Here is a 13,992-nt window from a genome sequence, read left to right on the forward strand (position 1 = left end):
AAAGAAAGAAAGAAAGAAAGAAAGAAAGAAAGAAAGAAAGAAAGAAAGAAAGAAAGAAAGAAAGAAAGAAAGATGTAATCTTGCCTAACAGGTACAATCAAAGATTGCCAATATATAGATGTGGACATGTGTAAGGGACAGTGGTAAGGATGTTCCAGCTGTTGTGGGAGCTCTAGGGGAAGGTGAGAAAGCTATCAGTGGGAAAACTGGCAGGGGCAGAAATGAGGGGGTGGGGAAATGGTGCAGAGGTTCATAACTGAGGAATGACCATGACTGCACTATTTCAGGAGTGGACAAAATGGAGGCAAATTCCTCTCTCCCCACGAACGTCTCTGGAGGGCCACCTGCTGTACCTACTGGCTATCTCTTCCTGGATATCTTCACTTATCTGGTATTTGCAGTCACCTTTGTCCTCGGGGTCCTGGGCAACGGGCTTGTGATCTGGGTGACTGGATTCCGGATGACACACACAGTCACCACCATCAGTTACCTGAACCTGGCTGTGGCTGACTTCTGTTTCACCTCCACTTTGCCATTCTTAGTGGTCAGGAAGGTCATGAGAGGACATTGGCCTTTCGGTTGGTTCCTGTGCAAATTCATCTTTAGCATAGTGGATATCAACTTGTTTGGAAGTGTCTTCCTGATCGCCCTCATTGCTCTGGACCGCTGTATTTGTGTCCTGCATCCAGTCTGGACCCAGAACCACCGCACCGTGAGCCTGGCCAAGAAGGTGATCATGGGGCCCTGGGTGATGGCTCTGCTCCTCACATTGCCAGTTATCATTCGTGTGACTACAGTACCTGGTATACTCGGGCCAGGGACAGTAAGCTGCACTTTTGACTTTTCACCCTGGACCAAGGACCCTGTAGAGAAGATGAAGGTGACCATTGCCATGTTGACGGTGAGAGGCATTATCCGGTTCATCATTGGCTTCAGCGCGCCCATGTCCATCGTCGTCGTCAGTTATGGGCTTATTGCCACCAAGATCCACAAGCAAGGCCTAATTAAGTCCAGTCATCCCTTGCGGGTCCTCTCCTTTGTCGTAGCTGCCTTTTTTCTCTGCTGGTTCCCATATCAGGTGGTGGCCTTCATAGCCACAGTCAGACTCCATAACATATCACAAGGCCTGTCCAAAGAACTTAGAATTGCAGTGGATGTGACAAGTGCCCTGGCCTTCTTCAACAGCTGCCTCAACCCGATGCTCTATGTCTTCATGGGCCAGGACTTCCGGGAGAGGCTGATCCACTCCCTGCCCGCCAGTCTGGAGAGGGCCCTAACCGAGGACTCAGCCCAAACCAGTGATGCAGCTACCAATTCTACTTTATCTTCTGCAGGGGTGGAGTTACAGGCGAAGTGAGAAGGGAGCTGGGGGACACTTTCGAGCTCCCAGCTCCAGCTTTGTCTCACCTTGGGTTAGGCTGAGCCACAGGCATTTCCTGCTTATTTTAGGGTTACCCACTCATCAGAAAAAAAAGCCTTTATGTCCCCTGATTTCGGGAGAATAAACAGATATGAGTTTATCATTGACTTCTTTTTTGATTTTGGACCTCAGCCTCGGGGGGTCAGGATGGGAAATGGTAGTAAGAAGCTGTCATCTGCATCCTAGTTTGCCTGAAATGAACCCGAATATACCCATTATGATTAGTCCTGAACTATGAGTAGTGAATGATACCCTCATTCTGGCATAATGATGAGAAGTGTCCACTTCCATTCTGAAAAGTGCCGTGCTATGAAAAATAAATTATGTAGTCATCCTAGGTAAATGAAGGAGAAGGGAGAAGTGTGAAAGAGTATGGCTAAAATCAGGCAAGATATACAAGAAAATACTTTATATATGTCAAGTCCAGTGGCTCACGCCTGTAATCCCAGCACTTTAGGAGGCCGAGGCAGGCAGATCACCAGAGGTCAGGAGTTCGAGAACAGCCTGGCCAACATGGTGAAACCCTGTCTCTACTAAAAATACAAAAATTAGCTGGGCGTAGTGGCAGGCTCCTGTAATCTCAGCTATTCAGGAGACTGAGGCAGGAAAATCACTTGAACCCGGAAGGCAGAGGCTGTAGTGAGCCAAGAAAACACCACTGCACTCCAGCCTGGGTGACAGAGTGAGACTCCGGCTCAAAAAAAAAAAAAAAAAAAAGAAGATACTTTATATAAAGTCCTCAGCCTTTATTGGTCAACAACTCAGTAAAAATATAAAGTTATGGAGATGTCAGTTGAAGACCCCTCATCCCCTTGAGGTCTACCTGATTGCCCAATCTTTTACATCATAAATTTTGGGAAACAGATTGTCCTCCCCACAAGGGAGGGCCCCCAGAGCCTGTGTTTTTACTTGTGGCTCTAAGTCTTGCTTCAACTGAGTTAGTCCAATTCACACAATGTCTAGTGGTTGCTGCCCTGAATGAAATTAACCCACAGAGGAACTCCGACATTTCCCTCAATTTCCTGAAAAGCTACCTGCACAAGGTATTTAAATATGAAACACACTTTACAGAAAGAAGCTTGACAATGTGAGAGTAGGCAACTGGCCAGCAACAGACAAACATGAAAGCTTTCCGTCAAACTTAAGACATCCTTTTAAAAGTCCACCCTCCCTCCTATCTCTTCACCTCAGATTTCTGCTTTTTTTTTTTTTTTTTTTTTTTTTTTTTTTTTTTTTTTTAAAAAAAACGCAGAGAAATTTAGCCATGCTACCCTTGACTCTGACTCTATCCCTCAGGTCTCCTTTCCCAACTCAACTCATTTATCAATAATAGCATCCTCCTTAAGAAGATTTCTGGTGCCAGATCTTTTTTTTTTTTTTGAGACAGAGTCTCACTCTGTCACCCAGGCTGGAGCGCAGTGGCACGATCTCAGCTCACTGCAACCCATGCCTCCCGGGTTCAAGCGATTCTTCTGCCTCAGCCTCCAGGGTAGCTGGAACTACAGGCACACACCACCATGCCCAGCTAAATTGTTTGTATTTTTAGTAGAGACGGGGTTTTGCCATATTGGCCAGGCTGGTTTTGAACTCCTGACCTTGTGATCCGCCCGCCTCAGCCTCCCAAAGTGCTGGGACTACAGGTGTGAGCCACAGCACCCCATCAAGAAGATTTCTGTTGCCAGCTCTTGAAGCAATCATTTAATTACCATTACAGACATCATTATTTTATTTTATTTTATTTTATTTTGAGACAGAGTTTCACTCTTGTTGCCCAGGTTAGAGTGCAATGGCGTGATCTCGGCTCCCTGCAACCTCCACCTACAGGGTTCAAGCGATTCACCTGCCTCAGCCTCCAGAGTAGCTGAGATTACAGGCATGCATCACACCCGACTCATTTTGTATTTTTAGTAGAGACAGAGTTTCTCCATGTTGGTCAGTCTGGTCTCAAACTCCCTACCTCAGATGATCTGCCCGCCTCAGCCTCCCAGAGTGTTGGGATTACAGGCATGAGCCACCGCGCCCAGCCATCATTTTATTATAAACAAGAAACAGAAGAGAAAAGGAGAGAGAATGAATGGAAAGAAGAGAGACCAAGGAGTGGCCTGCAGCATCCAAAGTTAACCTACAGCAGAACCTGTCTTTGGGTGAGGAGCTGGGTGATGAGGGCTGATTTCATTCCAGTGCGAGGGGAGATTCCTGAGTTTTGATGACATGATGTGGTCCTTGGGAATCTAGCTCATCTCTGGACTCCCATGATGGTTTTTTCTGCACACCCCCCATGAAGCTCTGCAAGCCTTACTCATCAGCATCCAATGCATTCATTTAATCTATGCCACTGACCCCAGAGCTTCTGGAGGGCATTGTGTTATCCTTGCCTTCCCCCTGCATACAAAAGGCTTCAATGAAGGATGGTTTAACTAAACCTTTTGCTTCTGTACCTCTTTTATAATTAACCAGGATACCTGCAAATCCAGGAACCCCTTTAGGTCACCAACTCCAGGAAGTCAGCAAGTCCTTCCTATGTTGACACATGGAGAAATTGAGGCCCAGAAGGAGAGTGCAGTAAAATAGGACCCTGCTACAAAGTTAGAGGGCACCGCCTTCGCATGAGACCACCCTCGCTTCTGACACCAACTGCAAATTTGCAGAATCTCCAGAACACCCTCCGGCTGGATCATTTGCTAGAAAGAGTCACAGAGAGAGAACGGAGCAGAGGATTTGAACAGAGAAGAAGTGAGAGATGATGAAGCCCCAGATTGCAAGGGTGGGGGGGAGAGAAGCTACCAGATAATGTTCTGGTTCCTCTAAGGTCTAGACACACTGTCTGCAGTTGGCTTCCTTTAAATTCCCTTGTGTTCTTCCAGCAAGCACGTTTAACTGAAGCCAGTTTGACTGAGTTTCTACAACTCACAACTCAACCATCCACTCCTAAGCTACCTATAATAAGCGTCAGGATGAATCAACCACAGGGTGGTTCCTGTGACTGAGGCTGAGCAAGAGAATGGGGAGACCCATGGCTTGTGGGGGATGGGTATGACCCTTCAGGTCACTTACTGGGGGAGCTCCTGGTCTTGCATGAACCAGCAAACAGAGAAGAGGCAATGGCCTATGATGTGGTCAAAGAACAAGAATAAATGATAGCCCCTGTTGGCTCCCAAATCCTAACAATATCCAGCTCACCCTGAATGGTGCCTCTATGGGGGAAAAATCCCTCTTGTAGAATTTAGACATGAGGAATAGAGACCATCCTAACAAGTTGCTTGGGCAACAGAGCGAGACTCCAGCCCCCAAAAAATAAAAACTAAAAAATAAAATAAAAACTGGTACTGGATTTTGCAAGAAATAGCAAGTCACCCTGAAGTTATAATTGTGTGGTATTTACAATAAAGAGAATTTTAGATTATATTATTATTCTTTGTAAAGTGTGTGGTACATATCCTTTATAATCAGTACAATTACAAAATTTATTGTAAACATTTGTGTTTATACACAGACATACATTTTTCCCCTTGGAGAGCCTGTTGTTAAACATTTACCGGCACATCACAGTGTAGTCGTGTTCAGATCCCAGCTGTCACTACTTGTGTGACCTCAGACAAGTCATTTCCCTCTTTGAATGTCAGTTTTCTCTTCTTTAACATGGGAGCAGCAATAGCCACCTGAGGGAATCTTTTGGTTGGAGCTCATGTAGATGAGACAGGAAGCACAGAGCTGAGCATCTGTATCATGGCTGGCCAGGCACAGTGGCTCACGCCTGTAACCCCAACACTTCGGGCCAAAGCAGGCGGATCACTTGAGCCCAGGAGTTCCAGACCAGCCTGGGCAACATGGCGAAGTTGTGTCTCTACAGAAATAAAAAAATAAAAAACACAAAAATCAGTCAGGATTGGTGGCGCACACTTGTAGTCCCAGCTACTCAGGAGGCTGAGGCAGGAGGATCGAGGCTGGGCCTGGGAGGTCGAGGCTGCAGTAAGTCATGATCGTGCCAATGAACTCTAGCCTGGGCAGTAAGAGCAATACCCTGTCTCAAAGTAAAATCAAAGAAAAACATATACATCATGGCCACCATCAACATTATGACCATTTCCACCTGCTGGAGACAGGGTTGTTTTCTCTGTCCTCTGCAACCACAGTGACGTGACACTTCTTGTATGGCCCACCCTCTCCCATCCTCATAGTCTTTTTTCCCCCTTGCACCTCCCTTTGTTAAGCAACAGAGGTAGGGGGGTCATTTAGTAGGCATTACTCTGAAGTCCCTGCACCTGGGGTTAGGGGAGAGGAAATGCTCCCCTAGTGATCCGCTCGATCATATGTACCTTACAAGAGCATGCATGAGCCTCCCCAGGGCACACAGGGGGAGCTTGTTCATCATACGCTCCACATGTGCCCTGCACTGGGCTGGCTTGTTAGTTTGTTAGGGTGCTGCAACTCATGACCACAAACCAAGTGACTTCAACCCACAGAAATGGATTGTCTCACAGTACTGGAGGCCAGAAGTCTGAAATTAAAGCATCGGCAGGGTTGGCTCCTTTTGGAGGCTCTGGGGGAGAATCCCTTCCACACCCCTCTCCTAGCTCCCGGTGGCAGCTGCCACCCTTAACACTCCTTGGTGTTAAGGATGTAATTTTGTCCTCCCCACAGCCTCCATTCCTACATTGAAGTCCTAACCCTCAGCCCCTCAGAACATGTCCTTATTTGGATACTGGATCATGGCAGATGTAATTATTTAAGTTAAGATGAAGTCATACTGGTCTAGGGTGGACCCATAGTCCAACATGACTGGTGTCCTTACGAAAAAGGGAAATTTGGACGCAGACGCACACACGGGAAGAACACCATGTGATGAGGGAGGCAGAGGTGGCAGTGATGCTTCCACAAGCCAAGGAACACCACAGACCATCAGCAAATCACCAAAGATTGTCAGTGTCAGGCACCAGAAGTAGTCAAGCACAGTGGCTCATGCTTGTAATCTCAGCACTTTGGGAGGCTGAGGTAGGAGGATTGCTTGAGCCCAGGAGTTTGAGGCCAACCTGGGCAACATAGCAAGATCCCGTCCTTACAAAATATTAAAAAGTGAGCAGGGTGTGGTGGTGCACACCTATGGTCCCAGCTACTTGGGAGGCTGAGGCAGGGGGATCACTTGAGTCCAGGAGTTCCAGGTTGTGGTGAGCTATGATCACACCACTGTACTCCAGCCTGGGTGACAGACCAACACACTGTCTAAAAAATAAAAATAGGCCAGGCACTGTGGCTCACGCCTGTACTCCCAGCACTTTGGGAGGCCGAGACAGGCAGATCAACAGAGGTCAGGAGTTCGAGACCAGCCTGGTCAACATGGAGAAACCCCGTCTCTACTGAAAATACAAAAATTAGCCGGGTGTGGTGGCATGTGCCTGTAATCTCAGCTACTCAGGAGGCTGAGGCAGGAGAATGGCTTGAATCCAGGAGGTGGAGGTTACAGTGAGCCGAGACTGAGCCACTGCACTCCAGCCTGGGCGACAGAGCGAGACTTCCTCTCAAAAATAAGTAAATAATAAAAATAAAAATAAAAAACAAGCTAACCAGGTGAGGTGTCTCCCACCTATAGTCCCAGCTACTTGGGAGGCTGAGGCGGGAGGATTACTCGAGCCCAGCAGTTCAAGGCTAGCCTGGCAATGTAATGAGACCTCATCTCTACCAAAAAAAAAAAAAAGTTAATTAGCTGAGCATGGTGGCCAGCTATTTGGGAGACTGAGATGGGATGTCGGCTAACGCCTGAGAGGCAGAAGTTGCAAAGAGCTGATTGCGAGTGGGTCAGTTCACTGGCTCAGAGGCTAGTGGGCGGTGAGCTGACTGTACTCCATCTTGGGCAGCACAGAAAGAACCTGTCTCAAAGAAAGAAAGAAAAAAAAAAAGCACCAGAATCTAGGCAAGAGGCATAGAATAGATTCTGCCTCACAACTCTCAGAAGAAACCAAGCCTGCTGGAACATCCTGATTCTGGACTTCTAGCTGGCAAAACTTTGAGAGAGTAAATTTCTGTTGTTTCATCTGAGTTTGTGTCACAGCCGGTCCTTTATACTTGTGGTTTCTACATGTAAGGATTCAACCAATCACGAATAGAAAATGTTTGAAAAAAGTAATAAAAAATAATACAAACTTTAAAAAAAACAACTGCCTTTCCTTCACTTTGTATTAGGTATCATAAGTAAGCTAGAGATGGTTTAAAGTATATGGGAGCACTTCGGGAGGCCGAGGCAGGCAGATCACTTGAGGTCAGGAGTTTGAGACCAGCCTGGCCAACATGGCAAAATTCCGTCTCTACTAAAAACACAAAAAATAACCGGGCATGGTGGTGGGTGCCTGTAATCCCAGCTTCTCAGGAGACTGAGGCAGGAGAATCGCTTGAACCCAGCGGGCAGAGCTGAGATTGTGCCACTGCACTCCAGCCTGGGTGACACAGCAAGACGCCATCTGAAACAAATAATAATAATAAATAAATAAAAATAAAGTCTATGGAAGGATGTGCATAGGTTATGTGCAAATACTGCACCATTTTATAGAAGTGTCTTGAACTCATCTGTGCATTTTAGTATCCACAGGGTCTTGGAAGCAATCCCCAGAGAATACTGAGGGGCAGCTGTATTTTTTGTTACAGAAGTCTTAGAAAACTAGTACACTTAGCTTGTGATACATCACTCCAATCTCTGCCTATGTCTCTGCATCACTTTCTTTATCTTTTTGATGCAGGGTCTCCCTCTGTCACCCAGGCTGGAGTGCAGTGGTACATTCATAGCGCACTGCCACCTCGATCTCCTGGGCTCAAGTGATCCTCCCACCTCAGCCCTTCAAGTAACTGGAACTATAAGCGTACGCCACCACATCCAGCTAATTTTTAAATGTTTTATAGTGACAAGGTCTCACCGTGTTGCCAGGCTGCTCTCAAACCCCCTGGGGCTCCCACTTCTGCCTCCCAAAGTGCTGGGATTACAGGTATTCAGTCTTATTTTTTCACTTTGGGAGGCGTTTTTTTCTTTTCTTTTTTTTTTTCCTCCTAATCAGATGGTTCTCAAACTGTATGTAAGAATTACCTGGGGCATTTGTTTAAATCATTTCCACAGCCCTGAGCTCACAAAATCTGAAGAAATGACAGTGACGACCAGTAGCCATCATGTCTAGCAAATGCACACAGATGATGTGGATGCTTTGGAGTCCATGGACCAGTTTTGCAGAATTATTGAACATACGATGACAACAGCTGATAGCAGAGGCCGTGTCTCATGTACTTTGGGCCAGCTTCCTTCATCTTTGTGTTCTCTCTCAACATTAGGAAAATGGAAATTATCACAAGGACCAGAAGGGTGCTGGCCAGGATGGTATCAGGATTGAAAAGCCAGATCTCATCTCAAAATCCTTAACTTCATGACACCTGCAAAAGCTCTTAAAACCCTGTATCCAAATAAGGTCATATCCTTAGGTTCCGCAGGTTAGGACTTAGATATATCTTTTGGGGGTCACCTGTCAACCCCACTGCGTGTGGAACCAAGGACACTGAGGGACAGATGTACTTTGCTATTACAGAAGCCTTAGAAAACTAATACATTTGGCTTGTGGGTGCATCACTACTGCAATCTCTGCCCCCGTCTTCACGTCACCTTCTTCTCTGTGTTTGGTGTCTACCTTCCTCTGATTCACTCATAAACACCTGCCATGGCGTTTGGGGCCAACCTTAAATCTAGGATATGCTCAAATCTTGAAATTCTTAACTTTACAACATTTGCAAAACCCCTCTTTCCAAATAACGTTACAGTCACAGCTTCTGGGGGTTAGGACATCCTCTTAAGTAATCCCCTCATGGGAAATCACGGCAGCGTTACTTCCTCTTCATCTTAACAGCATTCACTGGGAATGACAGCATTGTGGTTTTGAGCCTCTGGACTGCGGGTGCCTGCAGCCCAGGTCACAGAAAGGGACCACTGGACTTCTGCAGCTCTGTGTCCTCTATCTGGAGCCCACAGGCGTGCCCCTTTGATGACACACTCTCTGTGCTGCACGGTTTGGCTGCTCACCAAACTGTTTGGAGCTTTCTGCTATGGCCCAGGTAACAGGGTCTATTCACCCCATGCTTGAGAGACTAGGAAGCTGGGGTCCAGGGATTAAGTGGATGCCAGAGTTCCACTCCCTGCATCAACATGGGGAAGGGTTCTCCTTTTCTGCAGGTGGCTAAGGGGGAGGGGGAGGCTCAGAGTCAGGAGGTGGCTTGCACAAGGCTGCCTACCTTGGAACCCAGGGGTGTCTCGTGACAGAGCGTGGGCTCCTCCCAGCTCCAACCTGGCTTACTCCTCAGAGGAGAGGTGGGGTATCCAGGGAGGGTGAAGGGGTGGTGTATCCAGGGAAGCATCCCCCTGTTACCACCTGACTTGGTCTTGGAGACCTTCAGCCTCTCCTTTCAGGAATTGTTAAACTCACCTCATATTCCAATGTGCCAGGGCTATCCTATGAAGGACAAACTGAGACAGTCCCATTTTACAGACGAAAAAAGAGAGGCTCAGAGGAATGAAATGGCTCCATGCCAAGAACAGGCCACTAACTGTGATGGAATAAGTGTTCGGGTCCCCTCAACTTCATTGTTGAAATCCTAACCCCCAGGGAGATGATATTAGAAGTGGGCATTTTCAGGAGGTGATTTGGTGATGAGGGTAGAGCCCTTATGCATGTGATTGGTGCTTTTGCAAAAGAAGCCCCAGAGAGAGAACCGTGCCCCTACCACCATGTGAGGACCCAGCAAAAAGACCCCATTTATGAATCAGAAAATCCACTCTCACCAGACACCAAATCTGTCAGTACCCAGATCCTGGACTGGCCAGCCTCAGAACTGTGAGAAATAAAATTTCTGTTGTTTATATAACCCACCCAGCTTAGGGTATTTTGATAGAGCAGCCAGAAGGGACTAAGACAATAAGAAATACACATCTGGGGCCGGGTGCAGTGGTTCACACCTTTAATCCCAGTGATTTGGGAGGCTAAGGCGGGCGGATCACTTGAGGCCAGGAGTTCAAGACCAGGCTGGCCAACACGGTGAAGCCCTGTCTCTACTAAAAATACAAAAATTAACTGGGGGTGGTGACACACGCCTGTAATCCCGGCTACTCGGGAGGCTGAGGCAGGAGAATCACTTGAACCTAGGAGGTGGAGGTTGTAGTGAGCCGAGACTGGACCACTAGACTCTAGCCAGGATGACACAGCAAGACTCTGTCTCAAAAAATAAAAAATAAGAAGAGAGAAATACATATTTGGGCTGGGTGAGGTGGCTTACACCTGTAATTCCAGTACTTTGGGAGGTCGAGGTGGGAGAATCCCTTGAGGCTAGGAGTTTAAGACCAGCCTGAGCAATATAGTAAGCTCCCGTCTCTACAAAAAATAATAAAATTAGCTGGGCACAGTGTCACAGCCTTTATTTCCAGCTACTCAGGAGGCTAAGGTAGGAGGATCGCTTGAGCCTGGGAGGTCGAGGCTGCAGTGAACAGTGACTGCACCACTGCATTCCAGCCTGGACCACAGAGTGAAAACTTGTCTAAAAATAAATAAATATATATTTGTTTTCTGCCTCTAATTTCTAGCACAGAGCTCCTAAAATTCTTGTACCTTCCTGAGTGAGGAGGTGAGAAAAGCATATTTTGTTATTCATAATTAGCCCCTATCAGTCACACCTGAGTTTACGCTAACGAGGCAGATCTGGGCTGATAGGGGATGGTTGCCAGAGAGACGAACCCTGTGATCCCAGTGGAATTTTTAGGCTCATGCCCCAAATTCCCAGAGGGGAGAGGGGCTGGAGATTGACTAACCACCAGTGGCCAATGATTTAATCAATCATGCTATAAAATAAAAATAAAATCCTAAGGCCCTCCCTCCGGCCCCCTTACCACCACCACACTGACTCAACAAGACCCTTTCTTAGCCAAAGGGATCCCAGAGAAACCTAAAAACTGAGTTCCTGGCCGTGACTTGAAGGCGGGTGGGACACGCCTTCTTACGCCCCTTGGCTTTTGGAGTTTAGGAACGACAGAAGACCAGCATGATAGGTAAAATAAGATTGACAAAACACTCTTTGTGATGATAACATACCAAATTACATACAAGACCTAAGGCAAGTGTTAAGTCACTTCTAAGGGCCATCAATCTTGCTACACTGCATCCTTATCGTAAAACATTCTCTTTTGCAGACTCTAGGTTTTAAGCAGAACCTTACTCCTTTAACCAACTGCAAATCAAAGAATCCCTGAATCCATCTGTAACCTGTAAGCCCGCCCCTCTTCAAAATATCCTGCATTTTCAGGCCAAACCAATGTATCCCTTCCATGTATTGATTTACGACTTTGCCTGTAACTCCTTTCTCCCTAAAATGCATCAAATCAATTTTTACTTTAAGTTCTGGGATGCATGGGCAGAATGTGCAGGTCTGTTACATGGGTATACATGTGCGATGGTGGTTTGTTGCACCGTCATCTAGGTTTTAAGCCCCGCATGCAGAGTCTAGGCCCCCAGTGCATCCTCCCTCAGATCCAGAAGTCCAGGTCCAGTCCCTCCTCCCTTAGTCCTGGGAGTCCAGGTCCAGCCCCTCCTTCCTCAGACCAGGGAGTTCAGACCCCAGCCACTCCTCCCTCAGACCCAGGAATCCAGGCTCTCAGATCTTAGTCTAAGCCCCCAGTTCCTCCTTCCTGTGTGACTGGCAGGGTATAGTATAGTCTAGCGACTTAATGCCTAATGCCTGTTTTCTGTTGCCCAGCCACGCTGCCTATGTACTGTATCACTTGTCCCAGGAAAGGACTCTTCTTTTGCCTCAGTTTCCCTATCTGGAAAATGAGTCTCCTCCTCTCTTGCTTCCCTGGAGAGGACAAACAGCTTTTGCAAAAGGAAGCACCTCCCTCCCTCTCCCTCTGCCTGGCTCTTACTGTCTCTATTTCTCTCCAGGGCAAGGAGCAGGAGAGGCGGTGGGTGCTGGGGTAGAAAGTGCCTTCAACTGGATACAGGCAGAGCCCTCCTCCTCCAGGCCTTTCTCTCCCTCCTCCCAGCTCTGGAAGTTCTACAGTTTCTCATAGAGGCGCTGGCTAGAGGCAGAAGGTGGATGTACAGTCATCATTGCTGGCTAGGCTCCCTCCCTCCCTGGATTTCAGCAGAATCATGGAAGCCTAGGGGTTTCCCAGAATATGCGTGTGGGGGAGAAAAGGTGCTGTCTAACTCTAGCCCATCCAGGGCTCTGAGCTCCTGGAAGTCCAGAGGCAGTCTCTTTCCAGACTTGGGGTCTTTGCTGATGCTAGAGTCTTTTTTGTCTAAGGTCCCACCTCCCCAGAGCTCCTCAACGCATCCTCCCAGGACTGGCCACTCTGAGTGGTGTCCATAGAACTATTATGTAGGGGTGGGGTGGGGGTCCTAGCTGCTGGGCCCTCTCTCCCCAATTTCTCTCCTCTCCCTCTTCCCTATCCTTCCTTCTCTCTCTCCTTCCTCCATTCTCCCCCTCTTCCTCTTTCCCTCCCTCCTCCTCTCCTTCCTCCTTCTTCCCTCATCTCTCCTTCCCCTCCTTCCTTCCTCTCCATTTTTTTTTCCCCAGACAGAGTCACTTTGTTGCCTAGGCTGGAGTGCAGTGGCATGATCTCGGCTCACTGCAAACTCCACCTCCTGGGTTCAAGCGATTCTCCTGCCTCAGCCTCCTGAGTAGCTGGGATTACAGACGTGCACCACCACGCCTGGCTAATTTCTGTATTTTTAGTAGAGGCGGGGCTTCACCATGTTGGCCAGGCTAGTCTCGAACTCCTGACCTCAAGTGATCCACCTGCCTTGGCCTCCCAAAGTGCTGGGATTACAGGCGTGAGCCACCGTGCCCGGCTGCTCTCCTTTTTCTTTCCCCTCTCCATCTACCAATCTGACTTTCTATCCTGACCTCACACATTTGTTCAACGCATATTTGTTGAGCACCTACCAAGTACTAGACACAGGTCCAGTCTCTGAGGAATGAGCCGTGAACAAACCAGATAAAGACAGCTGCCTGTCTAGAGCTTGCATTCGAACCAGGAAGACACACATTGTACAAAAACGATACTAAACGTACCTTATGCAAGTTACACGTTATATAGGAAGGGGATCAATGCTATGGGGAAAAAGAAAAAGAGAAAGCAGAGGAGAGTGAAGGGGGTCAGGAATCCAGGGGTAGGGCAGGTCTCGCTGTTGCATAGATGGTCGCGGAAGCCAGCTTCTCTTTCCTCCCTCTCCCGACCTCCTTTTCTCCTCCGTCTCTAGTTATCTAGATCCCCGCAATGTGCATTTCCCTTCCCAACCCAGGACACCTAGCAAAGAAACCATCTACCTGGATTCAAGCATTTAATAAAACAAGGATCTCTTCAGGTTACTGCCCAGGGTGCCCCTTGCCCTCACTGGTTCCCCAGGAGGTACCTGCCTGAGATGGAGCAAAGGGAAGAGCAACTGTAACCAGAACTAGCTGAGGTTAGGGGTTTGGCAAGTTAGCCTGCCATGTCTGTGTCCATCTCCCAGTCTTCTTGGTCCTGGATCCTTGGGGTCCTGCACCTCTGCCCAACCTTA

The 13,992-nt window shown here is 47.7% G+C and overlaps 2 protein-coding genes across 6 annotated transcripts in view; both read left to right on the forward strand.

The window, feature by feature from the left end:
- FPR1 (formyl peptide receptor 1) overlaps nucleotides 1-1,523 on the forward strand; it is a 6,366-nt gene extending 4,843 nt beyond the window's left edge. The window contains exon 2 of the mRNA XM_023182732.2: nucleotides 288-1,523. Within this exon, the coding sequence (XP_023038500.1) occupies nucleotides 299-1,357 (1,059 nt within the window). The 5' untranslated portion in view covers nucleotides 288-298 and the 3' untranslated portion in view covers nucleotides 1,358-1,523. The remainder of the gene's footprint in view (nucleotides 1-287) is intronic.
- HAS1 (hyaluronan synthase 1) overlaps nucleotides 1-13,992 on the forward strand; it is a 35,164-nt gene that overhangs the window by 4,797 nt on the left and 16,375 nt on the right. For 2 of the 5 annotated variants that reach the window (XM_023182725.2, XM_023182726.2), the window contains exon 1: nucleotides 8,460-9,499. The exons of 2 other annotated variants lie outside the window; for them this stretch is intronic. In XM_023182725.2, the coding sequence (XP_023038493.1) occupies nucleotides 9,491-9,499 (9 nt within the window). In that variant the 5' untranslated portion in view covers nucleotides 8,460-9,490. Of the gene's footprint in view, nucleotides 1-8,376; nucleotides 8,392-8,459; nucleotides 9,500-13,992 lie in introns of those variants that run through there. One more of the 5 variants, XM_031934928.1, reaches the window with a different exon arrangement.

The sequence above is a fragment of the Piliocolobus tephrosceles genome, chromosome 21 (assembly GCF_002776525.5).
Source record: "Piliocolobus tephrosceles isolate RC106 chromosome 21, ASM277652v3, whole genome shotgun sequence".
NCBI classification, from domain to species: Eukaryota; Metazoa; Chordata; class Mammalia; order Primates; family Cercopithecidae; genus Piliocolobus; species Piliocolobus tephrosceles.